The sequence below is a fragment of the Somniosus microcephalus genome, unplaced genomic scaffold (genome assembly GCF_052327205.1).
Source record: "Somniosus microcephalus isolate GS21.2 unplaced genomic scaffold, FLI_Smic_1.0 unresolved_chr1, whole genome shotgun sequence".
In the NCBI taxonomy this organism is placed as follows: Eukaryota; Metazoa; Chordata; class Chondrichthyes; order Squaliformes; family Somniosidae; genus Somniosus; species Somniosus microcephalus.
This window is the reverse complement of record NW_028225179.1, coordinates 9,364,319-9,391,446: the sequence shown is the minus strand read 5'-3', so window position 1 is coordinate 9,391,446 and position 27,128 is coordinate 9,364,319. Positions and strand designations below refer to the sequence as shown.

Below are 27,128 nucleotides of genomic sequence, written 5' to 3'. Positions count from 1 at the left end.
TTTTATTTCAGATTTCCCACATCCACGGCATTTGCTTTTGATGCAGAATAGAAAGCCTGTTTCTGTAGGCCACAAAATGAAAAGATAAAATACTGAAAACTGTCTGTTTGCTTTTAAACTGCCAAATAGAGCAGAGCAATGATAGAAATCAACTTTGTTTCCTTGCTGACCGTGATTTGTGGCAATTTTAAGGCTGGTCTGTGTGTGTGTGAGAGAGAGAGAGACAGACAGACAGACAGCAAAAGCTGGTGTGAATGCAGGGCTTGTCTGTGTTCAAGTTATCTGCCGTGTGCATTGGTACTGCATTTCATGTCTGAAATAACAGAAAGTATATACCATGAGATCTTATTGATTTAATTCCAGGCTGCACTGTTGTGGGATCTTACTTTGCCTTTCTTTCAAGAATTTTGTAAAAGGCAAATCTACATCTATACATCAAGCCATTTGATATTTTTCTGGACTGCACTTTACAGGGGAATGTTTGTGGAGTGTTTCATGGCATATCCTGCTGTGGGATCTTACTCAACCCTTCATCCTAACCCAAACAGGACAAGATATTTGTAAAAAAAAGTGCATATTATATTTTTAAAATTATTTTCAGAATAATCCATTTGATTTTTTTCTGGACTGGGCTTTATTGGGGAACGTGCTTGGGATGTTTTCAGAGCAAAAGCTGCTGTGCGATCTTTCCATTCATTTTATTACACTCCAGGCAAACCACAGACAAGCAGACATTTAATTAACAGAAGTAAAGTATTGCATCTTGACCGAACAGTAATGAATAGAGGAGAAGGAACGTACCTTTTACTATTTATTAAGTAAATGGGTGGACATTGCAGCACATTGTCTACATGGCAGAACCGAAACTGAAAGTGAAAGTCAAAGTAAAACCGAGCTCCCCAGCACCCCCTTCAGGTAACACCCGGGCACTGGGACAAACTTAATTGAAGCAAAACTCAAAACACAACACTCCTTTCCCCCAGATAAAACCCCTTAGTCCTCCAGGCATCTGGGACAGAATTTAACCCGACTTGAGCGCCGCTGGACAGCCATAGTCGGGGTGCCACTGCTAGCCGCAGGAAAACATTCCTCCATGGCTGATGACTCCGTGACACCTTCTGTCGATGTGGCTTCCGTCGTTGTTGCAGGAAGCAGGCCGTCACTGCCTGGCAGAGGTGGTGGAGACAATGGCCTAGCCTGTGACGTCTCCGTTACTCTCACCGGAGTACAACCCCGTAGCTGGTCTACATGGCGTCTGTGTAGCTGGCCATCAGGTGTACGGACGCTGTACGACAGGGGACCCGTGGCCTGCTCCACCACGGCAGGCATCCATTTGTCTCCTCCTGCATAGCAACGGGCAAACAAAGTCTCTGACAGCTCGAACTGCCTGGCGGTGCCCTGGTGCTTCTTAGCCAGCTCCTCTTGCTTTGTGTGCATCTCATCCCTGTAGTCCAGGTATAGCTGGTCCAGTGCAGTTGCCAGCCGGCGACCCATCAGCATCTCGGCAGGACTCTTCCCCGTTGTTGAGTTTGGTGTGGTATGCTGTGATAACAGGAACCTGGCCAATCTGGTTTGCCAGTCCCCCACCGATATCCTCACCAATGCCTCTTTTGTGGTTTGCACCATCCTCTCTGCCTGCCCATTAGAGGAGTGGTGATAGGGCACTGTGGTCACGTGGCGGATCCCGTTTCTGCCTGCAAAAGCCTTGAACTCCGCTGACGTGAAGGCTGCTCCATTGTCCGAAACCAGCAGGTCGGGGACCCCATGTGTGGCAAACAGCAAACGCAACACGTTGATCACTGCACTGGATGTCATGGAGCTCATGATAGCCACCTCCAGCCATTTCGAATGAGAATCCACCACTATCAGAAAGACCTTCCCCTGAAATGGCCCTGCAAAGTCAATGTGGAGTCTTGACCATTTACGAGTGGTCCACTCCCAGGGGTGAAGGGGAGCCTTGGATGGGCTACGGCGAGTCAGCTGACATGTCTCACAGCTCTTTACCACCTCCTCCACGTCTTGGTCCAACCCCGGCCACCAGACGTAGCTTCTCGCCAACGCCTTCATGTGCACAATCCCAGGGTGTGAGTCATGCAGCATTTTCAGCACCTCCTCTCTTGCGGTGGCAGGAACCACCACACGGCTTCCCCAGAGCACGCAGTTCTTGTGTGCAGACATTTCATGGCGCCTCTGAACGAAGGGCTTGAAATGCTCCTCCTGGACCTCGGAGGGCCAGCCATGCAGCAGCCAGCGTAGAACCCGTGATAAGGTTGGATCTTTCTGTGTGAGGCTGCCAATCCGCTGGGCATGGAGTGGGGCCTCCGGAACCTCCTCCAGTAGCAGCATCTCCAGGGGTGGTGGCGTCTCAGCCATCGGCCGGTTCAAAGGCAAGCGACTCAGAGCATCAGCATTAGCCAGCATCTTCCCAGGCCTGTAGCAAAGTTCATAACTGTAGGCCCCCAACATCAGACTCCACCGAAGCATACGCGGTGATATGATCTGGGGCATGGGCTTGGAGTGATGCAGGAGCCCCAAGAGTGGCTTGTGGTCTGTGTAGATGATGAACTGTCTCCCTAACAGGTACTGGCTGAACTTCTTTACCCCAAATATGATGGCTAGGGCCTCCTTGTCAATCTGGGCGTAATTATGTTCTGTTGTTGAGAGTGTTCTTGAGGCAAAACTGATAGGTGCTTCCCGGCCATCTGGCTCTATGTGACCCAACAGAGCTCCCAGCCCGTATGGTGAGGCATCACACACCAACACCAATGGCTTGTTTTCATCATAGTGTGCCAGAACCTTATCTGCTTGTAGCAGTTCCTATGCCTGTCTGTAGGCTGTTTCATGAGCTGAGGTCCAGTTCCACACTGTTGCTTGGTCTAACAGCCTGTGCAGTGGCTCTAAGATTGTGGCTTTGCCCTTGAGAAAACAACTGTAGAAGTTTAACAGTCCGAGGAATGCCTGCAGTTCAGTCTTGTTCTTGGGGGTGGGAGCGCTCCTGATAGCCTCCACCTTCTCCGTAGTTGGATGCACACCGTCTTTGTCCACTCGGAATCCCAAGAACTCCACCCCATTGGCAGCGAACACACATTTCTCCTTCTGAAGGCGTAGTCCTACCTCAGCCAGCCGGCGTAGTACTTCCTGCAGCCGCTCATCATGGGCTTCCTGTGTCTTGCCTGTAATCAGTATGTCATCCAAGTAAGGCTGAACTCCCGGAACACCAGCCAACAGGGTGTCCATGAACCTCTGAAAGATTGCCACAGCCGTAGACACCCCAAACTGCAGCCTTGTGGCTCGGAAAAGTCCTCTGTGGATGTTGATTGTCAACAGCTCGGCTGACTCTTCATCCAGGACCAGTTGCTGGTATGCTTGCTTGAGATCCAGCTTGGTGAACAGAGTGCCTCCAGCCAGTGTTGAAAACAGCTCTGTAACTGTTGGTAATGGATACACATCTGGTAACACAGCAGTATTAACCATACATCTGTAATCTCCACAGATTCACAGGCCCCCATCCTTCTTTGCAATGGGCACGATAGGGGTGGCCCAACGGGAGTTTTTCACTGACAAGAGAACCCCTTGGTTCACCAGCTTATCCAGGGCCTCATCCACCTTCTTGCGCAACGCAAAAGGAACTGGTCGCGCCTTGAAGAACTTAGGCGCTACCCCTGGGTCCACTTCGATTGAGACTGGCGGTCTCTGACAGGCCCCGAACTCACCAAAAACCTTTTCATAGTTCTCCAACATAGGTGTTATGGGCTGTCACTGTACCGTGTGTACTCCTGTCACTTCAATACCGAGGGGCTCAAACCAATCTCTGCCCAGCAGGCTTGTGCCCTGCCCTGCCACCACATAAAGTGGAAGTGTGTCCTTGACTGCCTGATACTTAACTTCCACATGAATTATACCCAGCACCTGGAGTTGAGCTTGGGACCACTGCCATAGCACGCCACTGACCTGAGCCATCGCCGGGGGTTCACTTGGCCACAGCCTATTGTAAGTCTCTTCACTTATCAACGAACACGCTGAGCCTGAATCCACCTCCATGCAGAGTGGTGCCCCATTCATGATCACATTTGCCGTGTATCCCCACCGTCCGTGGGGTAGCTGCTCAGCTTCCGTGGTATACACTGTGTACTCATCGTTGTCCTCCAGTGTCAGGGTGTGTGTCTGCGATGCTTGTGTTGGCTCTGCTGCAGCAGCCTGAGCTTCCTTCATGCAGACACGAGCTATGTGTCCTCTTTTCTTACAGAAATGACATACCGCTGACACAAATTTGCATGTAGTGGAACCATGGAGAGCCCCACAGCGGAAACATTTTCTTCCTGTCTCTTTAGTTGCCTCCATGTCTCTCGCAGCAGCAGCTGCGTGTGTGGTCTTGTGCACCTCCTCGGCGGCCTGAGATGGTGCTGCCTCTGTACGGAGCATACGTGTGTTCATCGATGCAGCCTCTGCTGCTAAAGCCTTCTCCTCGGCCAGTCGGAACGTCAGGGCCTTCTCCGCTAACAGCTGTCTCTGCAATGCCGAGTCCATCACTCCATACACAATCCAATCACGGAGCATATTGTCTAAATGGTCACCAAAATTACAATGTAATGAGCGTTTCCTCAACTCAGCAATGTAACTTGAAATAGATTGTCCAGGTTGTTGTTTACAATTGTGAAAATGGAAACGCTGCACAATCTCTGAGGGTTTTGGGTTAAAATGTTTCTGCAGCTTCTCAATCAAATCAGCATAATCCACCTCACTAGGTTTACGAGGAGCCACCAATGAATGCAGGACAGAGTAAGTAGCAGCTCCGCATACACTTAGCAACACTGAGCGCTTCTTCTCTTCTTTGTCAATATTATTGGCCTCCAAGAAACACCCCAGTCTTTCTGCGTATTCCTCCCATGAACTGTCCTTATCCCCAGAGAACTCTTCAATACGTCCCAAGGTCATCATAGATTTAATGTGCACTGTCCCTTTAAGATCCACGGACTTTTTTCTTTTTTTTAAAAATTCTTATTCTCCTCCAGCCAGAGTTACGGTAGCTACACTTACGGTAGTTGCCTGGCCCGCACAATACTCTGTCCGCCGTCTACGTCGCAGTTAGCCAACTATCAAAATGCCGTTGATGTTGCTAGCTGAGTGGCCCGCTCGTCACAATTTCCAATATCATGGCTGTAGGTTCGCATGTCTCTCTCCGTCCTTCTAGAGAGTTCAACAGCCCCCTCATCGCCAGTATTGCATCTTGACCGAACAGTAATGAATAGAGGAGACGGAACGTACCTTTTACTATTTATTAAGTAAATGGGTGGACATTGCAGCACATTGCCTGCATGGCAGAACCGAAACTGAAAGTCAAAGTCAAAGTAAAACCGAGCCCCCCAGCACCCCCTTCAGGTAACACCCGGGCACTGGGACAAACTTAATTGAAGCAAAACTCAAAACACAACATAAAGTATATATATTATTATTTATTCCTGATTGTATTTACTTCTTTTCACCCTCCCGGGCTTTCATTTCCTCTCGGGGACCTGGATTTCTGGGGCCTCGGCTTCACTTCTTCCTGTTGGATTGTCCTCATCAAACATGGCCGCACAGCCAGGAAGGGACATCATCAATAACTGACACTCCCAGGCTGCACATCTTTCAAAATGGATGTGTGAGTTTCTGGAAATTGCAGAGTCTGTGTGAGTGTGTCTGTATGTGAGTGGGTGTCTGTGTGTCTGTAAATTGTAGAGTCTGTGTGAGTGTGTCTGTATGTGAGTGGGTGTCTGTGTGTCTGTAAATTGCAGAGTCTGTGTGAGTGTGTCTGTATGTGAGTGGGTGTCTGTGTGTCTGTAAATTGTAGAGGCTGTGTGAGTGTGTCTGTATGTGAGTGGGTGTCTGTGTGTCTGCAAATTATAGAGTCTGTGTGAGTGTGTCTGTATGTCAGTGGGTGTCTGTGTGTCTACAAATTGTAGAGTCTGTGTGAGTGTGTCTGTATGTGAGTAGGTGTCTGTGTGTCTGTAAATTGTAGAGTCTGTGTGAGTGTGTCTGTATGTGAGTGGGTGTCTGTGTGTCTGTAAATTGTAGAGTCTGTGTGAGTGTGTCTGTATGTGAGTGGGTGTCTGTGTGTCTGCAAATTGTAGAGTCTGTGTGAGTGTGTCTGTATGTCAGTGGGTGTCTGTGTGTCTGCAAATTGTAGAGTCTGTGTGAGTGTGTCTGTATGTGAGTGGGTGTCTGTGTGTCTGCAAATTGTAGAGTCTGTGTGAGTGTGTCTGTATGTCAGTGGGTGCCTGTGTGTCTGCAAATTGCAGAGTCTGTGTGTGTGAGTGTGTGTCATGTTACTGTTCATTTTAGTTCAGTGTGGGTGGGAGGGAGACTGTGTGAGTGGCAGACAGACAGTCAGTGAGAGTGAGAGAGACATGAAATCATAAGGCACGTTGCAGAATAGAAAGCCTGTTTCTGTAGACCACAAAGTGAAAAGATAAAATACTGAATACTCTCTGTTTGCTTTGAAACTGCCAAACAGAGCAGAGCAATGAAAGAAATCAACTTTCTTTGATTGCTGACAGTGATTTATGGCAATTTAAAGGCTGGTCTGTGTGTGTGTGTGTGTGTGTGCGAGAGAGAGAGAGAGAGACAGACAGACAGCAAAAGCTGGTGTGTATGCAGGGCTTGTCTGTGTTCAAGTTATCTGCTGTGTGCATTGGTACTGCATCTCATGTCTGAAAAACCTAGGAAGTATATACCATGAGATCATACTGATTTAATTCCAGACTGCACTGTTGTGGGATCTTACTTTGCCTTACTTTCAAGAATTTGTAAAAGGCAAATCTACATCTATACATCAAGCCATTTGATATTTTTCTGGACTAGACTTTATAGAGGAATGTTTGTGGAGTGTTTCATGGCAGATCCTGCTGTGGGATCTTACACATAGATTGGGCTAACCAAATTAGTAACAATACTGTGGAGGAGGAATTCCTGCAGTGCATACGGGCTGGTTTCCTGGACCAATATGTCGAGGAATCAACCAGAGATCAGGCCTCTTAGACTGGGTATTATGTAATGAGAAAGGATTAATTGGCAATCTTGTTGCTAATTAACCTTGGGTCAGAGCGATCATAATATGACAGAATTCTTCATTAAGATGGAGAGTGAAGTATTTGACTCAGAGACTAGGGTTCTGAATTTAAATAAAGGAAACTACGATGGTATGAGGCGCGAGTTGGGTAGGATTGATTCGGGAATGTTACTCAAAGGGTTGATGGTGGATAGGCAATGGAAAACATTCAAAGATCACATGGATGAACTACAGAATTTGTTCATCCCTGTTTGGCATAAAAATAAAACAAAAAAGGTGACTCAACTGTGGCTAACAAGGGAAATTAGGGATAGCATAGGATCCAAGGAGAGGACATACAAATTGGCCAGAAAAATCAGTAAACCTAAGGATTGGGAGCAGTTTAGGATTCAGCAAAGGAGGACAAAGGGATTAATTAAGAAGGGGAAAATAGAATATGAGAGTAAGCTTGCAGGGAACATAAAAACTGACTGTAAAAGCTTTTATAGATATGTGAAGAGAAAAGATTGGTGAAGTCAAGAGTAGGTCCCTTGCAGTCAGAATCAGGGGAATTTATAATGGGGAACAAAGAAATGGCAGACCGATTAAATACATACTTTGGTTCTGTCTTCACAAAGGAGGACACAAGTAACCTCCCAGAGATGTTGGGGAACATAGGGTCCAATGAGATGGAGGAACTGAAAGAAATCAGCATTTGTAGGGAAATGGTGTTAGGGAAATTGATGGGATTGAAGGCCGATAAATCCCCAGGGCCTGATAATCTACATCCTAGGGTACTTAAGGAAGTGGTCCTAGAAATAGTAGATGCATTGCTGGTCATCTTCCAAAATTCAATAGAATCTGGAACAGTTCCCATGGATTGGAGGGTAGCTAATGTTAGCCCACTATTCAAAAAAGGTGGTAGAGAAAAAATGGAGGATTATAGACCGGTAAGCCTGACATCAGTAGTGGGGAAAATGCTAGAGTCCATTATAAAAGATGTAATAGCAGAGCACTTGGAAAACAGTGACAGGATCGGACAAAGTCAACATGGATTTACGAAAGGTAAATCGTGCTTGACTAATCTACTGGAATTTTTTTAGGATGTAACTGGTAGAATAGATAAGGGAGAACCAGTGGATGTGGTGTATTTGGACTTTCAGAAGGCTTTTGATAAGGTCCTGCATAAGAGATTAGCGTGTATTGGGGGCAAGGTACTGACTTGGATAGAGAATTAGTTGGCAGACAGGAAGCAAAGAGTTGGAATAAATGGGTCTTTTTCTGAGTGGCAGGCAGTGACTAGTGGGGTACCACAGGGAGCAGTCCTAGGACCCCAGCTATTCACAATATATATAAATGATCTAGACGAGGGAACTAGATGTAATATCTCCAAGTTTGCAGACGACACAAAGCTGGGTGGGCATGTGTGCTGTGAGGAGGATGCCGAGAAACTCCAGTATGATTTGGACAGGTTGGGTGATTGGGCAGAAGCATGGCAGATGCAATATAATGTGGATAAATGCAAGGTTATCCACTTTGGTGGCAAAAACAGGAAGGCAGATTATTATCTGAACGGCAATAGATTGGGAGAAGGGGAAGTGCAAGGAATTTGAATCCTTCCCCCTTACACCATTCCTCTAGCCACGTGTTCATCTGAAATATCCTTCTATTTCTACTCTGACTAGCACGTGGCACTGGTAGCAATCCTGAGATTACTACCTTTGAGGTCCTATTTTTTAATTTACCTCCTAACCCCCTATATTCAGCTTTTAGGACCTCATCCTGTTTTTTACCTATAACGTTGGTACCTATATGCACTACGACAACTGGCTGTTCACCCTCCCCTTCCAAAATGTTCTGCAGCCGCTCTGAGACATGCTTGACCCTTGCACCAGGGAGGCAACCCACCATCCTGGAGTCTCATTTGCGGCCGCAGAAACGCCCATCAATTCCCCTTACAATAGAATCCCCTATTACTGTCGCTCTCCCACACTTTTTCCTCCCGTCCTGTGCAGCAGAACCACCCACGGTGCCAGGAAGTTGGCTGCTGCTGCCTTCCCCTGATAAGCCATCTCCCTCACCAATATCCAAACAGATCAGGACGACAGGAGGTCAAACAGGACAAGTGCATTCCTGACCAGAATGGCTGGTGGCTCAGTCTCAGGTCCATTCTGACTTTGTGTCCTTTCTGTTAGGACTCGTCCTTCTCATATTCAACACATATCCCAGGGCCATATGATAGAAATGTTTAAAATGATGAAAGATGGGATGGGGTAGATAGAAGCAGGCTGCTTCCAATGATTGAGGGATCAAGACAAGGAGCCATAGATACAAGATTAAATGCAGGAGATTTAGAACAGTGATCAGGAAAGCCTTCTTCACACGGAGGGTTGTGAGGCTGTGGAATTCACTTCCAGGGTCAGTGGTTGGGTAACAAGGTTCTGTGCTGACAAGAGGTCCTCATGTTTTTATCCAGGACAGGCCTCAGCCCAGTCACTTGCTCCAAATGTTGATGCAATGGTTCAAGCTGAGAGGTGCCAGGGATCGGGAGCAGCAGCAGCTGTGAATAAAATCTAACTGTTAATAATCACCGATATAGTTTATCTTCATTTATTCCTATTTTAATAACTTTTGCTGAATGTGGCCAATGCCAAGTGCCAGGTTATCGGATCAGACCCACCATAGAAAATGAGTTTGACACCCCTGAGGTTGACAATTTCAACCGGATTCCCCTCATCACCAACCGAGCAACATCTTCACAAAACTCCAGCTAGTTTGTAGACGTGACCTTGTTTTCTGAAGCCGTGTTGAGTCTCTCTAACGGCCCCTTCCCTTTCCCCAGTGATCATAAACAGCATCTCTCAGGATCCCTTCAAGCATCTTCCCTGTGATCGAGGTCACACTGATAGGCCTGTCGTTCCCCGGCTCTGATCTCTCCCCGATTTGGAAAATGGGAGCGAGGTGAGCTGCCTTCCAATCTCAGGGAACAATCCCTGACTCTATGGAGCTGTTGATGATATGGGCAAGAGGCTCACAGAGCACCGTCCCATCTCTTTAAACACCCGTGGGTGGATATCATCTGGACCTGGAGTGCCATCTAATTTCAGATTTCAGATTTTATCCAAGATGACAATCCCTTTCTATTTTAATATTGATGATGTTATTTTGTCACCAGCACATCCCACAGCTGGAATCTGAGCATCATTCACAGGAGTGTAGACTGATGTGAAATAGTCATTTAACAGCTGTCACTGCCTGGGAATCTGTTTCACTCTGTCCTGAACTGTCTTTCAGTGGCCTTAAACCATCTTTAATGGTCTTCTGACTCCTGACATAGCTGGAAAAGCTTTTGCAATTATTACCACAATTGGGCAGCTTCTTCTTTTCCAAAGATCTCTGAGCTTCTCTAATGGCTGCTTTTGTCTCCCTCAATTCTGGGTGATATTTGTCCCCATTCTCCTGTAAACTGAATTCATCTTGATCCAAACTGGGTTCAATGTAAGACTGTTCAGGGAGTCAGACATCATTCTCCCCTAGACCTACGCTGACAGGTAAAACCCCAGACGGTTCCTCAGTAAGGAGTCCTCTGGTTCCTCAGCATATATTTGTCAGGATACTGAAACCCAGCTTCCTTACACTTCACTCCTGGAGGCCCCACTCCCTGAACCTACCACCTTCAGCAGGGTCAGTGCTGGAGTTCCACAGCACGAGTGATCCCAGAGTAACTGTCGGGATCGCACCCCCATGGATGTTCCAGGTGTATTTTTAGTTATCCTGGTGTCTAACACACACACATCAATAAAACAGGGAATTCCTGGAAACATGCTGCAGGTCCTTCTTTATCTGGAGATCAAATGTCTGTTGTATAATTGTACCAGCAGTTAACAGGCTCCTGTGAATTCCTCCCTCTGCTATTTTAATGCCGACTTTAACCAATTTATTTTAAATGTTTTTTTTTTAAATGAGTTAATGCCTGCCTTAAAATGGTAGACTCAGGACTGTCACACAAACATGTTAAATCTACATAGAATAATTACCACAGTCATTCTTAGACTGGAAACTTAAACCTGCTGTTTCACTTTCAGTCAGGAATAGATCGCAGTTTTACACCAAACTCTGATTTGACAGCACGTTTCCAGCATTCACTGTTGTTCTTCCTGACTCTAAACACAGTTGTAAAGGAGTCTTCTGTTCCATGCCTAGGAGCTCTGAACCATGGAAGGGAGCGGCTGGGACACATTTCTTACACGCCTCAAGATTAACCCACACAGCAACTTTGCTGTCAGTGAAGAGAGATGAGGAATCCACATCAAGGTGTTTAAACCAAAGCTGATTTATTTGACAAATATCCAGAATATTAAACTCCAGCCCAGTTACAGGAGTTATTAACGTCAGCAGAAACAAACCCCAACTGTCAGAATGAATACGGTTCAGTCCTGGATGTGATTAACAGCAGCAATAACAGAATCCAACCCCTGCTGTGACTTGTGAACTCGCTGGTGCCTCAGCAGATCATTTCTGCTTTTAAAGCTCTGCTCACAGACAGAACATTGAAAAGGTCTCTTATTGGTGTGAACATACTGGTGTGAAGTGAGGTGGGATGAGCGAGTGAATCCCTTCCCACACACGAAGCAGGTGAACGGTCTCTCCCCAGTGTGGGTGCACTGGTGTACAGTGAGGTCAGATGATTGCTTGAACCCAGTCCCGCAGCGAGAACACCTGAATGGTCTCTCGTCAGTGTGAACACGTTGATGGCACGTCAATTCCCCAGAACTTTTAAAGCACTTCCCACAGTCTGGGCATTTAAAAGGTCTCTCATCAGAGTGAACTCGCTGGTGTGTCAGCAAGTTGGATGACTGAGTGAATCCCTTCCCACACTCGGAGCAGGTGAATGGCCTCTCCCCGGTGTGATTGTGTTGGTGTCTCAGCAGACCACTTCCGCTTTTAAAGCTCAGCTCACACTTCGAACATTTAAACGGTCTTTTATCAGAGTGAACAAGTTTGTGTTTCCGCAGGGTGGAAGAATGAGTGAATCTCTTCCCACACATGGTGCAGGTGAACGGCCTCTCCCCAGTGTGAACACGTTGATGGCATGTCAATTCCCCAGAACTTTTAAAGCACTTCCCACAGTCCGGGCATTTAAAAGGTCTCTCATCAGAGTGAACTCGCTGGTGTCTCAGCAGGTGAGATGACTGAGTGAATCCCTTCCCACACACGGAGCAGGTGAACAGCCTCTCCCCAGTGTGACTGCATTGATGAGTTTCCAGCTCAGACAGGTAATTGAATCCCTTTCCACAATCCCCACATTTACAGTCCTCACGTTCCTCCATGGTGTGGGTGTCCTTGTGCCTCTCCAGGTTGGACGATCAGTTGAAGCCTCGTCTGCACACAGAACACGTGTGCAGTTTCTCCCCGCTGTGAATGGGGTGATGTTTTTTCAGGCTGTGTAACTGGTTAAAGTTCTTTCCACACTCAGTGCACTGGAACACTCTCACTCGGGTGTGTGTGTGTCAATGATTGTCTCTCCTGGTCACTGGGACCTTGAAGCTCCGCCCACTCATTGTTCCGGCACAAGTTAGCCGCGCATGCGCTGTGATCCCGCCCTGTCCAAGATGGCGGCCAGTGACCCCTTGACCTGGGCGGCCGGGCCTGTCACCGCGGGGCAAAAACGGGGCCTGTGGGCTCTTATTCGGGGCCTGAGGCCTACCCTGGGTGTTTATGAGGCTTCCCAGCCCACCAGCGGGTCCAATTCCTCCCCGAGCCCACAATCTCCTACCGCCTGCTAGAAGGGCATGCTCAGAGCAAGCCCTATCCTGCGCCTGCACACTGGGCTCCTGTAGTCATTGATAGGGCATATTCTGCTGCGCAGTGGATTCTGGGTAAACGCCCCGCCATTGAAAATCCCCATTGGTGACAGAAATAATATTTTTGTCATCCCATCGAGCTTGTGGGTGAAGAGGCAATAAGCTAAGTCAATCAAGAAATTATACAGAAACCTGACTGGGCGCCACTTTTCCGTCACCAACATCTTTCTCTGGCCCGCTTCTCGCAGCCTGGTTTAGTCACTAAATTTTTCTAACTGTTTTCAAATCGAATTCAGGCCTGTTGTTCAAAGGAAAACTCTAGAGGCTTCATTCTGTGTGTGCCCTATCTGAGAGACTGTTAACGGGTTAAATAAGCTGGCAACAAGAGTTTATAAAAGATGGAAAGGGATTAAAAATACCACTGGCAATGCCTCTAAACACACGGGACAGAAAAATCCACTTCATCAGCGCCCCTACCACATGTCTCAATATCCAACTCCTCCACCACTGGTGCCATATGTCTGCAGTATATACGGTTTACAAGATGAGCAAGATGGAGTCAAGGGCCGGGTAGCAGAATGGATGGAAAGATGGCTACAAAACAGAAATCAGAGGTTGAAGTTTAAGAACATTTCTCGGTGTGGCAGAAAGTGAGAAGTGGTGTCCCGCAGCGATCTGTGCTGCTGGGACTAGTGTTGTTTACCATGACACAGAAGCAAAATACTGCGGATGCTGGAAATCTGAAATAAAAACAAAATACTGGAAATACTCAGCAGGTCAGGCAGCATCTGTGGAGAGAGAAACAGTTAACGTTTCAGGTCGGTGACCCTTCATCAGAACTGGGAAAAGTTGGAGATGCAACAGGTTTTTAAGCAAGTGTAGGGGCAGGGAAAGGGGGGAGGGGAGGAAAGAACAACAGGGAAGGTCTGTGATAGGGTGGAAGGCCGGAGAGATTAATGGACAAAAGGGATGATGGTGCAAAGCAAAAGGAGATGGTAATGGGACCAGTTAAGCAACAAAAGATGACTCTAGATGAAGTGTAAATGGCAATGGCAGGAAGATCAACAGCTGCCTTGTGAGAGAGGGGGGAAAATGAAAAAAAAGATAGGGACAGAGGTTATAGTCTGAAATTGTTGAACTCGATGTTGAGTCCGAAGGCTGTAAAGTGCCTAATCGAAAGATGAGGTGCTGTTCCTCGAGCTTACGTTGAGCTCCATTGGAACAATGTAAGAGGCCGAGGATGGTGAGGTCAGAGTGGGAGTGGAGCGGTGAATTAAACTGACAGGCGACCGGAAGCTCGGGGTCAACCTTACGGACTGAATGGAGGTGTTCCGCAAAGCGGTCACCCAATCTGCGTTTGTTCTCCCCAATGTTGAGGAGACCACATTGTGAGCAGCGAATACAGTATACTAAATTGCAAGAAGTACAAGTAAATCGCTGTTTCACCAGGAAGGAGTGTTTGGGGCCCTGGACGGTTGGAAGGGAGGAGGTAAAAGGGAAGGTGTTGCAACTCCTGTGCTTGAACGTGAAGGTGCCAAGCGAAGGGGTGTTGGGGGTGATAGAGGAGTGGACCAGAGCATTGCGGAGGGAGCGGTCCCTTCAGAATGCTGAAAGGGGAGGTGAGGGGAAGATGTGTTTGGTGGCAGGATCATGCTGGAGGTGGCGGAAATGGCAGAGGATATTCCGTTGAATGTGGAGGCTGGTGGGGTGAAAGGTGAGGACAAGGGGAACCCTAGCATGGTTCCGGGAGGGAGGGGATGGGGTGAGAGCAGAAGTGCAGGAAATGGAATGGACACAGTCAAGGGCCGTGTCAACCACAGTAGAGGGAAATCCTCGGTTGAGGAAAAAGGAAGACATGTCGGAAGCACTGGTATGGAAGGTGACATCATCAGAGCAGATGCGGCAGAGATGGAGAAACTGGGAGAATGGAATAGAGTCCTTACAGGAGGCAGGGTGGGAGGAAGTGTAGTCCAGGTAGCTGTGGGAGTCAGTGGGCTTATAGTGAATGTTTACCATGATTTGGACTCAGAACTTGGAGTATGGTGTCAGAGTTTGCAGATGGCACCAAATTGGGTGGTGTAACTAATAATGTTGGGGACTGCACCAAAATACAGGAAAACATAAACAGGCTTGCAGACTTGGCCGATAAATGGGGAATGAAATTCAATATTGCAAAATGTGAGCTGGTTCATTTTGGTAGGAGGAATAAGGAGGCCACTTATTCCCTGTGCTCGCTGACCTACATTGGCACCCGGTTAAGCAGCGCCTCGATTTCAAAATTCTCATCCTTGTTTTCAAATCCCCCCATGGCCGCGCTCCTTCCAATCTCTGTAATCTCCTTCAGCCCCACAACCCCCCGAGATATCTGCGCTCCTCTAATTCTGCCCTCTTGAGCAACCCTGATTATAATCGCTCAACCTTTGGTGGCCGTGCCTTCTGTTGCCTCGGCCCTAAGCTCTGGAATTCCCTGCCTAAACCTCTCCGCCTCGCTATCTATCTTTCCTCCTTTAAGACGCTCCTTAAAACCTACCTCTTTGACCAAGCTTTTGGTCACCTGCCCTAATTTATTCTTATGTGGCTCAGTGTCAATTTTTTTGTCTTAAAATACTCCTGTGCAGCACCTTGGGACGTTTTACTACGTTAAAGGTGCTATATAAATACAAGTTGTTGTTGTTAGAAGGGAATGAATTAAATGGAATAAAAGTGCAAAGAGATCTGTGATTACAGACACATAAAAGTAGCAACACAAGTTGAACAGGCCATAAAGAGTGCAAAGAAAGGACTGGGGCCCATTCCTAGAATAGAATACAAAAGCCGGGAGGTAATGTTGAATTTATATTGAACCTTGGTGAGACCACAGTTGGAGCACTGTGAGCGGTTCTGGTCTCCACTCTACAAAAGGATATTGAAGCACTGGAGAAAATGCTGAAAAGATTGACAAGAACGTTACCAGAATTGAGAGGATGCGACTCTCAGGCACGATTGAGCAGGTTTGGGCTCTTTTCTCTGGAAGAGAAAACTAAGAGGAGTCCTGATTGATATGAAGGGGTTTATAGGGTAGATGTGGAGAAACTGTTTCCACTTATGGGTGAGTCAGACAAGGAGGCAGAAATATAAGATCGTCACTAACAGATCAAATAAAGGAGTTCGGAGGAAGTTCTTCACACACAGTGTGGTGAGAATGTGGAACTCGCCGCCACACTGAGTGGCTGAAGCAGATAGCAATGGTACATTTAAGAGCAGGGTTGATGTATCTATGAGAGAAGGGAATAAAGGAATATGAGGGCAGGGTAGGAAGAGGTCATTAGAGTGGGCGGAGGCTCGTGTAGAGTATAAACACTGGCACAGACCAGTTGGGCCAAATGGCCTGTTTCTAGGCTGTCAATTCTATGTACGTACAGCAGGGGTGGATTAATACTCGGGCCCTGGGGTGGATTAATGCTCAGAGCTATGTGGCCCTTGCCCATGGGGTGCATTAATAACATACATAAGAACATAAGAATTGGGAGCAGGAGTATGTCACACGGCTCTTCGAGCCTGCTCTGCCATTCAATAAGATCATGGATGATCTTCGACCTCAACTCCACTTTCCCACCCAATCCCTATATTCCCCTAGAGTCCAAAAATCTATCTATTTTAACCTTGAATATACTCAACGACTCAGCATCCACAGCCATTTGGGGTAGAGAATTCCAAAGATTCAGAACCCTGAGTGAAGAAATTTCTCCTCATCCTTAAATGGCCGACGCCTTATCCTGAGACTATGTCCTCTAGTTCTAGACACTCCAGTCTGGGGAAACAACCTCTCAGCATCTACCCTGTCAATCCCCCTCAGAATCTTACATGTTTCAATGAGATCACCTCTCATTCTTCTAAATGCCAGAGAGTATCGGCACAATCTACTCAATCTCTCATCCCAGGGATCAATCTAGTGAACCTTTGTTGCACCGCCTCTAAGGCAAGTATGTCCTTCCTCAGATAAGACCAAAACTGTGCACAGTTCTCCAGGTGTGGTCTCACCAAGGCCCTGTACAATTGTAGTAAGACGTCCTTACTCTTGTACTCCATCCCCCTTGCAGTAAAAGCCAACATGCCATTTGCCTTCCTAATTGTCTGCTGTACCTGCATGCTAACATTCTGTGTTTCCTGTACGAGGACACCGAAATCTCTCTGAACACCAACATTTAATAGTTCCTCAATATTTAAAAAAAAAAGGTTTTTCCTATTTTTCTTATCAAAGTGAATAACCTCACAATTCTCCACATTATACTCCATCTGCCGTCTTGTTGCCCCCCTCACCTAACCTGTCTACATCCCTTTGCAGGCTGCTTGTGTCCTCCTCTCAGCTTACTTTCCCACCTAGCTTTGTATTGTCAACAAACCTGAATACATTGCACTTGGTCCCTTCATCTAATCATTGATATAGATTGTAAATAGCTGAGGCCCAAGCATCCTTGTGGCACCCCACGAGTTACAGCCTGCCAATCAGAAATTGACCTGTTTATTCCTACTCTCTGTTTTCTGTCAGTCAACCAATCCTCTCTCCAAACTAATACATTACCCTCAATCCCACGAGCCCTTATCTTGCTTAGCAACCTTTTATGTGGCACATTATCGAATGCCTTTCGCAAATCCAAATATACTACATCCACTGGTTCGCCTTTATCTACCCTGCCAGTTACATCCTTAAAAAACCTAATACTTTTGTTAAACACGATTTCCCTTTCATAAAACCATGTTCACTCTGCCTAAGTGCCCTGTTACCACTTCCTCAGTAATAGATTCCAGCATTTTCCCCACGACTGATGTCAGGCTAACTGGACTGTAGTTCCCTGTTTTTGCTCTCCCTCCTTTCTTGAATAGAATACTTGGGCCGATGGGCCCTCCCCAGAGGAGGATTAATACTCGTGCCTATGGGGCCCTCCCCTATGGATGGATGAATGCTGCTGATGGCCCACAGCACCTTATGGGTACCCAGTTTTGAGCTGCTAGGTCTGTTCAAATTCTATCGCACTTAGCACAATGGATCGTTTGCACAGTGTGAAGACACTTGGTGTAATCTGTAAATTCCAACAACATGCCTCCAGTTTCTGAGTCCAAATGATAGTGAACACCAGTGGTCCCAGCACGGATCCATGTGGGACACCAGTTCTTACTTTCTGCTAGTCCGAGAAACTCCCCTTAACTTCCACCCTCTGATTTCTGTTTTGGAGCCATCTTTCTACCCATTCTTCTACCTGGACCTTGACTCCACACGGCCTGACCTTGGTCAGCCTGTAGATCGTACTTACTGTGGACACAGTACATCAATGGTGGCGGGGGTGGATATTGAGTCCTGTGCCAAGGCGCTGATGAAGTGAACTTCTCTGTCTTTGTGTTTTAGGCAACGCTGGTGGTGTTTTTCACCTCCTTCCACCTTTATAAGAATTGTTGCCGAATTATTAAACCCTTTTACAGCCTCACGAGCGGGACACGCAAACAACGAGGCCTCGTAAGTTTCCCTCAGAATTACAGACGGGCAGAAGGTGGGAAGTGGTGTTCCACGGGGATTGGTGCTGGGACCACTGTTGTTCACCATTTACATGAATGATTTGGACTTGGGAATCAGAAGCACAATTTCAAAATTTGCTGATGACACTAAATTGGAGGGTGTAGTTAATACTGAGGAAGACTGCAATAGCATCCTTGTAGAATTATTCAGTTGTGTTCAGTAAATAGCAGCATCTTTTAATTTGCCTTGAATGATCACATCATTATATAGTTATGTGAAAAACAGAAATCATTAAAAGCTCCCAATTTCAGAATTGTCAGATTCAAACTCAACTTCTTCCAAGTACAATCTAACATTCAAAAATTGTAATGGATGTAGGCGAGATATTAGGACTGTTGTCTAACACAATCCAAACACAGTGACACACAGACAGATGGGCAGGTGTAGCTTCACAGCGAATCCTTTCAAGCCTCAGTAAAAAGTGGCAGACTGGCAATCCATTGTTCACTAATGGAGTTGTGATCTTTGTAAATTAAGAAAGGAAATGCATGGAAATGTGTCAAAGAGTTGATTAACAGAGTGGGGCATCATCTCCCTTTGATTTCTATTTCTGACACCAGGCAACAGAAAAAGGTCATTACAACACGACATAAACAGACTCTTCAGGTGTGAGACATCAGACTTCAGAACAACACGTCTGCCAGCTCTGGCCACAAACCTCAGTACAGTCAACCTTTCAGCAGCTGCAGCCCTGATTAAATAACTACTAGTTTAACATGTCTAGTAGAGCTTTTGTATCAAAATAGAAGAAATGTATTTGTGACACACACACAATTAATAATTCAATCACAATGTGATTGTGAGGATCGATTATCGTCTCTTTAACCCGAGGTGTCCACCGGTCGAGGAAGGTATCAAGTGAACCGGTGGACACCGCCTGCTCCCTCTCCAGGGCCACCCGGGCAGGGACAAGACCACGGGAGAGAGGCAGGCAGCCAGAGCGAACCCCCATGGGCCCCGCCCATCCTGGGCCTACAAATTGCTGTTTTCACCAGGCCCAAGAGCAGGTCCAACAGAAGATCCTCCCACTTACCCACGCCCCTCCGCACCGGGCGGCCAAAGATTAGGAGTGTGGGGCTAAAGTGTAACCAAGAGTTGAGGAGCAGCCCCTTCAGGTAACTATACAGGGGCTGCAACCTCTCACACTGAATATATACACGGCCCGGGGACTCTAGGCCACAAAAAACACATCTGGCCTTGGAGTCTGGAAAGGAGCTTATAATCTGTTGCACACGACAGCTCCTTGCAACAGTCTCCACCCCAGATCCCCAATGGTGCAGGGCAGGACCCCCGCATAGAGAGCTCTCCATTGGGGACCCCCTGCCTCCACCAGACAGCAAGCTTACCTGACAGTCTGATTGACATTGGGCAATAAACAAAATTAATCAATAAATGACACAGAAACCCGAGTCCCCGGGTCCTCAGCCCTGGTGTGAAGTACGCTGGCCACCAATTTTCTGTTACTGACTTGCACCTCAGGCCCCGCCCAGTCTGGTTTAATTACTAAATGTTTTCTAACTCGGGTTCAGGCCTGTCATTCTGAGGGAAACAAGGCCTCATTTATTGGTGTGTCCCACCCGAGCGGCTGTTAACGGCTTTAATAAACTGGCAGCAAGGTTTTTTTTTTTTTTAAAAAGGTGGAAAGTGGTGAAAAATGCCACTAGCGATGCCTCAAAACTCACGGACAGAGAAATCCACTTCATCAGCGCCCCTGCCACAGGACTCAATATCCACCCCCTCCACCACTGGTGCACTGTGTCTGCAGTATGTACGGTCTACAAGATGACCACAGTCAGGCCGTGTGGAGTCAAGGGCCAGGCAGCAGAATGGATGGAAAGATCGCTACAAACTTCCCTTAACTCCAACCCTCTGATTTCTGTTTTGTAGCCAGCTTTCCATCCATTCTGCTGCCTGGTCCTTCACTCCACACGGCCTGACCTGGGTCATCTTGTCGATCTTACATACTGTTTATGGCTAGTAAGCTGGTCACAAAACAGAAAACAGAGAGTAGGGGTTGGGAGTAGCTACTCAGACTGGCAAAAGGTGGGAAGTGGTGTTCCACAGGGATTGGTGCTGGGATCACTGTTGTTCACCATTTACAGAAACGATTTGGACTCGGGAATCAGAAGAACAATTTCAAAATTTGTCGATGATACCAAATTGGGAGGTAGAGTTAATACTGAGGAAGACAAAATGCAAGAAGACATTAATAAATTTCACAATGGGCGTGTAATTGGCAAATGAATTTCACTGTAGATCAGTGTGAGGTGGTGTGTTAATGAATTTCACTGTAGATCAGTGTGAGGTGGTGTGTTTTGGTGGGAAGAATAAGGAGGCCACTCGCTATTTGGACAAGGGGGTGAAATTGGGTTGCTTTGTGCCTCCTGTGATATTCAACAGGAGGTTAGCGGTGGCGGTAGACGGTAGCACCCCGCAGCACTGCACCGCTGGCAATGACGTCATCGCCATGTGCAGCACCCCGGCTGCAACCTTGGGTTGCGACCCCTGACCTATCGCCGGACGATATGTCCGACAGGGTCAGGGGTTGTTCCTGCAGCCGTGGCGGCGCCACTTAAAGGGCAGGTGTCGGGCGGCAACTTTTTATTTTGGCTGACTGCCAGCACCTGCCCCCTTCCCCTTTCTTCTTTGGGGTGCCAGCCGCGATCGCTCAGCCCGGCGCTCCTCTTGATCCGACACCCCGCTCCCCGGTGGTCCAGCAGGGCCCCGGTGTGCGCAGTGCTAGGCCCCTCCCCGTTAATCAGGGAGGGAGGTCTGCTATGACGCGGTGCTATGTGCCGATGGGCGTGGCGCTGTTACACGAAGTGCCGGGAAATTCACTGGTAGCGCCCCAAGAGGGAGGGGAGCGCTTCCAGTAGCACCCCGCCTCCTGCCTGGGGCGCTACCACTGAATTTAATGCGCAGGGGCGCTAACTTTTTCGGGGGGCTAAAATTAGCCCCGGCGACGTTAGCGACCCAAAGGGGGCACCACCGAATTTCCCCCTAAGAGTTTAAATGGGCTGGAGGAGCAGAGGGTTCCAGGGATACAGATACACAAATCACTAAAAGTAGCAACACAGGTTAATAAGGCCATTAAACAAAAAGCACTGGGGTACATTCCTAAAGGAGCCTCCTGTTCCTTGCCTAGGAGCTCTGAACCATGGCAGAGAGCGGCTGGGACACGTTTCTCACATGCCTCGAGATTAACCCGCATGGCAACTTGGCTGTCAGTGAAGAGAGAGAAGAAAGACCAAAGTGCCATTTGCCCCTCTCAGTGTGGCCCTGAAGGACTGTGTCCAGGCTGGAGTTCTGTTCCCACCGTACGATCCTCCCCCAGATTGTCCTTTCTGAGCTCCAGCCAGGTGATGCTAAACACTCAGGTGGGAAAGAAGAAAATCTACAATAATGTGTTTAAAACAAAGCTGGTTTACTTGACATCTATCCTGAATATTAAACTCCAGCCCAGTTATAGGGGTTATTAACATCAGCAGAAACAAACCCCAACTGTCAGAATGAACATGGTTCAGTCCTGGATGTGATTAACAACAGCAATAACAGCAGAATCCAACCCCTGCAGTCACTTGTGAACTCGCTGGTGTGTCAGCAGGTTGGATGACTGAGTGAATCCCTTCCCACACACTGAGCAGGTGAACGGCCACGCCCCATTGTGAACTTGCTGGTGTGTCAGCAGTTTGGATGCCAGAGTGAATCCCTTCCCACACTCAGAGCAGGTGAACGGCCTCTCCACAGTGTGAACTCGCTGGTGTACCGTGAGCCCAGATGATCGCCTGAACCCAGTCCCGCAGTGAGAGCACCTGAACGGTCTCTCGTCAGTGTGAACACGTCGATGGCATGTCAGTTCCCTGGAACTTTTAAAGCACTTCCCACAGTCCGAGCAATTAAAAGGTCTCTCATCAGTGTGAACTCGCTGGTGATTCAGCAGGTTGGATGAATTAGTGAATCCCTTCCCACACTCAGCAAGTGAACGGCCTCTCCCCAGTGTGAACCCGCTGGTGTCTCAGTAAGTGGGATGACCAAGTGAATCCCTTCCCACACTCAGAGCAGGTGAACCCACTCTCTCCAGTGTGAACATGCTGGTGTGTCAGTAGGCGAGATGAAATAGTGAATCCTTTCCCACACTCAGAACAGGTGAACGGCCTCTCCCCGGTGTGAACACGCTGGTGTATCAGCAAGTTGGATGACTGGGCGAATCCCTTCCCACACACAGGGCAGGTGAACGGCCTCTCTCCAGTGTGAACACGCTGGTGCGTCTGAAGTTCAGATGACTGAGTGAATCCCTTTCCACACTCAGAGCAGGTGAACGGCCTCTCCCCGGTGTGAATGCGCTTGTGTGTCGATAGGCCAGAGGGGTGGCTGAAGCCTCGTCCACACACAGAACACATGTACGGTTTCTCCCCGCTGTGAACGGTGCTTTTTGCTTCCATGTTCAGAGACCGATGATATTCAGATCCGATGAGTCGAGTGACTATCAGATCTTGACGTGATGTTTGGTTTGAGTTTCCTGTCTGTAAATCCTCCCCTTCCAGTGCCCTGTAAAATTAATTTAAAACAGGGAGCGTGAGAGACAACCCACAAGAAAACAGAGGCAGGTTGTGAAATTGAGCTCAATGAATCTGGTCAATTGTGGGGCCGGCACTAGAAAAAAGTGACCATGAAAGCTGCTGGATTGACATAAAAACCCAACTGGTTCACTAATGTCCTTCAGGGAAGGGAATCCACCCCCTGGTCTGGGCCTACACAAGACTCTGGCCTCTATGGGAGGAGAGAGTGAGAGAGAGAGAGAGAGAGAGAGAGGTGGGTGTGGGAGGTGGGAGGGGGAGGGGGAGGGGGCGAAGGAAAGGAACTTTATACATCTGCAACTCGACCAGAACTTCGATAGAACCTCCAAAACCCACAACCTCCACCACCTAGAAGGACAAGGGCAGCTGTTGTATGGGAGCACCATCACATCCAAGTTCCCCGCCAAGTCACACATCATCCTGACTCAGATATATTCATTGCTCCTGGGTCATAATCCTGGAACTCCTTACCGAACAACATTGTGGGAATACCTTCACCACACGGACTGCAGTAGTTCAAGAAGGCGACTCACCACCCCCTTCTCAACAGGAAACTGGGGATTGGCAATATTTGCTGCTCTTGCGAGCTACGCCCACATCCCAAGAATGAATTAAAACAAATCTGTAGATGTAAACTGGATTAAAAGCCTGTACAGAAATACTTGTTCCTAAAACAATACTCTTTTACATTGTACAGACAGTGTCTGTGTAACAACCTAATCTCCCCCAGAATCCACCTCCCTTGACAGTCTCACATTGGAAATTGTTGGGTCCTCCTGGGCTCAGAAGTACTGGCGGTTAAACCCAGCAGCTTCTCCTCCATCTCCACTCCAGCTCAAACTGAAGCATAGAAACATAGGAGATAGGAGCAGGAGTAGGCTATTCAGCCCCTGAAGCCTGCTCCGCCATTCAATGCGATCATGGCAGATTATCCAAATTCAGTACCCGGTCCCTGCTTTCTCCCCATACCCCTTGATCCCTTTAGCTTTAAGAAATATATCTAACTCCTTCTTGAATATATTTAATGAATTGGCCTCCACTGCTTTCTGTGGTAGAGATTCCACAGGTTCGCCACTCTCTGGGTGAAGAAATTCCTCCTCATCTCTGTCCTAAATGGCTTACCCCTTATCCTTAAACTGTGAGCCCTGGTTCTGGAATCCCCGGCCATCGGGAACATCCTTCCTGCATCTAGTCTATCTAGTCCTGTTAGAATTTTATAAGTTTCAATGAGATCCCCTCTCATTCTTCTAAACTCCAGCGAGTAGAAGCCCAATTGACCCAATCTCTCCTCATATGTAATTCCTGCCATCCCAGGTATCAGTCTGGTGAATCTTCGCTGCACTCCCTCCATGGCAAGAACATCCTTCCTCAGATAAGGCGACCAAAACTGCACACAATACTCAAGATGTGGTCTCACCAAGGCCCTGTACAACTGCAGCAAGACATCCTTGTTCTTGTACTCGAACCCTCCCGCTACGAAGGCCAACATACCATTTGCATTCTTAACCGCCTGCTGCACCTGCATGCTTACCTTCAGCGAGTGGTGCACAAGGACACCCAGGTCTCATTGCACTTCCCCTTCCCCCAATCTATTGCCATTCAGATAATAATCTGCCTTCCTGTTTTTGCCACCAAAGTGGATAACCTCGCATTTATCCACATTATACTGCATCTGCCATGCTTCTGCCTAATCACCCAACCTGTCCAAATCATACTGGAGTTTCTCAGCATCCTCCTCACAGCACACACGCCCACCCTGCTTTGTGTTGTCTGCAAACTTGGAGATGTTACATCTAGTTCCCTCGTCTAGATCATTTATATATATTGTGAATAGCTGGGGTCCTAGGACCGATCCTTGTGGTACCCCACTAGTCACTGCCTGCCACTCAGAAAAAGACCCGTTTATTCCAACTCTTTGCTTCCTGTCTGCCATCCAGTTCTCTATCCAAGGCAATACCTTGCCCCCAATCCCATGTGCCTTAACTTTACACGCTAATCTCTTATATGGTACCTTATCGAAAGCCTTCTGAAAGTCCAAATACACCACATCCACTGGTTCTCCCTTATCTATTTTACCAGTTACATCCTCAAAAAATTCCAGTAGATTAGTCAAGCACGATTTACCTTTTGTAAATCCATGTTGACTTTGTCCGATCCTGTCACTGTTTTCCAAGTGCTCTGCTATTACATCTTTTATAATGGACTCTAGCATTTTCCCCACTGCCGATGTCAGGCTTACCAGTCTGTAATTCCCCGTTTTCCCTCTACCACCTTTTTTGAATAGTGGGGTAACATTAGCTACCCTCCAATCCATGGGTACTGTTCCAGATTCCTTCGAATGTTGGAAGATGATCAGAAATGCATCTACTATTTCTAGGGCCACTTCCTTAAGTACCCTAGGATGTAGATTATCGGGCCCTGGGGATTTATCGGCCTTCAATCCCGTCAATTTCCCTACAAATACTGATTTCTTTCAGTTCCTCCCTCTCCTTAGTCCCTATGTTCCCCGACATCTCTGGGAGGTTATTTGTGTCCTCCTTTGTGAAGACAGAACCAAAATACGTATTTAATTGGTCTGCCATTTCTTTGTTCCCCATTATAAATTCCCCTGATTCTGACTGCAAGGGACCTACGCTTGACTTCACCAATCTTTTTCTCGTCACATATCTATAAAAGCTTTTACAATCAGCTTTTATGTTGCCTGCAAGCTTACTCTCATATTCTATTTTCTCTTTCTTAATTAATCCCTTTGTCCTCCTTTGTTGAATCCTAAACTGCTCCCAATCCTCAGGTTTACTGCTTTTTCTTGCCAATTTATATGTCCTCTCCTTGAATATTATGCTATCCCTAATTTCCCTCGTTAGGCACGGTTGAGTCACCTTTTTTGTTTTATTTTTATGCCAAACTGGGATGAACAAATTCTGCAGTTCACCCATGCGGTCTTTGAATGTTTGCCATTGCCGATCCACCGTCAACCCTATGAGTGACATTCCCCAATCAATCCTACCCAACTCGCGCTTCAGACCATCGTAGTTTCCTTTATTTAAATTTAGGACCCTAGTCTCTGAGTCGACTACTTCATTCTCCATCTTAATGAAGAATTCGATCATATTATGATCGCTCCGACCCAAGGGGCCTCGTACAACAAGATTGCTAATTAATCCTTTCTCGTTACATAATAATAATGTGAGTGCGGTTTTGTCCTGTATCTCTCAGTTCCTGGTATGCGAGTTGGGTTTTGTCCTGTGCCTGTCAGTTTCTGGTATGTGAGTGGGGTTTTGTCCTGTACCTGTCAGTTTCTGGTATGTGAGTGGTGTTTTGCCCTGTTCCTGTCAGTTTCTGGTATGTGAGTGGGGTTTTGTCCTGTACCTGTCAGTTTCTGGTATGTGAGTGGGGTTTTGTCCCGTACCTGTCAGTTTCTGGTATGTGAGTTGGTTTATGTACTGTACCTATCAGTTTCTGGTATGTGAGTGGGGTTTTGTCCTGTACCTGTCAGTTTCTGGTATGTGACTGGGGTTTTGTCCTGTACCTGTCAGTTTCTGGTATGTGAGTTGGTTTATGTACTGTACCTATCAGTTTCTGGTATGTGAGTGGGGTTTTGTCCTGTACCTGTCAGTTTCTGGTATGTGACTGGGGTTTTGTCCCGTACCTGTCAGTTTCTGGTATGTGAGTTGGTTTATGTACTGTACCTATCAGTTTCTGGTATGTGAGTGGGGTTTTGTCCTGTACCTGTCAGTTTCTGGTATGTGAGTGGTGTTTTGCCCTGTTCCTGTCAGTTTCTGGTATGTGAGTGGGGTTTTGTCCTGTACCTGTCAGTTTCTGGTATGTGAGTGGGGTTTTGTCCTGTAACTGCCTGTTTCTGGTATGTGAGCGGGGTTTTGTCCTGTACCCGTCAGTTTCTGGTATGTGAGTGGGGTTTTGTCCTGTACCTGTCAGTTTCTGGTATGTGAGTGGGGTTTTGTCCTGTACCTGTCAGTTTCTGGTATGTGAGTGGGGTTTTGTCCTGTACCTGTCAGTTTCTGGTATGTGAGTGGGGTTTTGTCCTGTACCTGTCAGTTTCTGGTATGTGAGTGGGATTTTGTCCTGTACCTGTCAGTTTCTGGTATGTGAGTGGGGATTTGTCCTGTACCTGTCAGTTTCTGGTATGTGAGTGGGGTTTTGTCCAGTAC

The 27,128-nt window shown here is 47.3% G+C and overlaps 2 protein-coding genes across 2 annotated transcripts in view; one reads left to right on the top strand and one right to left on the bottom strand.

Moving 5' to 3' along the window:
• Positions 1-27,128, top strand: part of LOC147093404 (uncharacterized) — an 85,090-nt gene that overhangs the window by 18,074 nt on the left and 39,888 nt on the right. The gene's annotated exons all lie outside the window — the stretch shown is intronic.
• The window catches only part of LOC147093405 (uncharacterized), a 31,433-nt gene continuing 15,714 nt past the window's right edge, over positions 11,410-27,128 (bottom strand). The window contains exons 2-3 of the mRNA XM_085974152.1: positions 22,372-22,930; positions 11,410-12,387 (exon numbers count right to left, since the gene is read on the bottom strand). Coding sequence (XP_085830278.1) covers positions 11,458-12,387; positions 22,372-22,824 — 1,383 coding nt within the window. The 5' untranslated portion in view covers positions 22,825-22,930 and the 3' untranslated portion in view covers positions 11,410-11,457. The remainder of the gene's footprint in view (positions 12,388-22,371; positions 22,931-27,128) is intronic.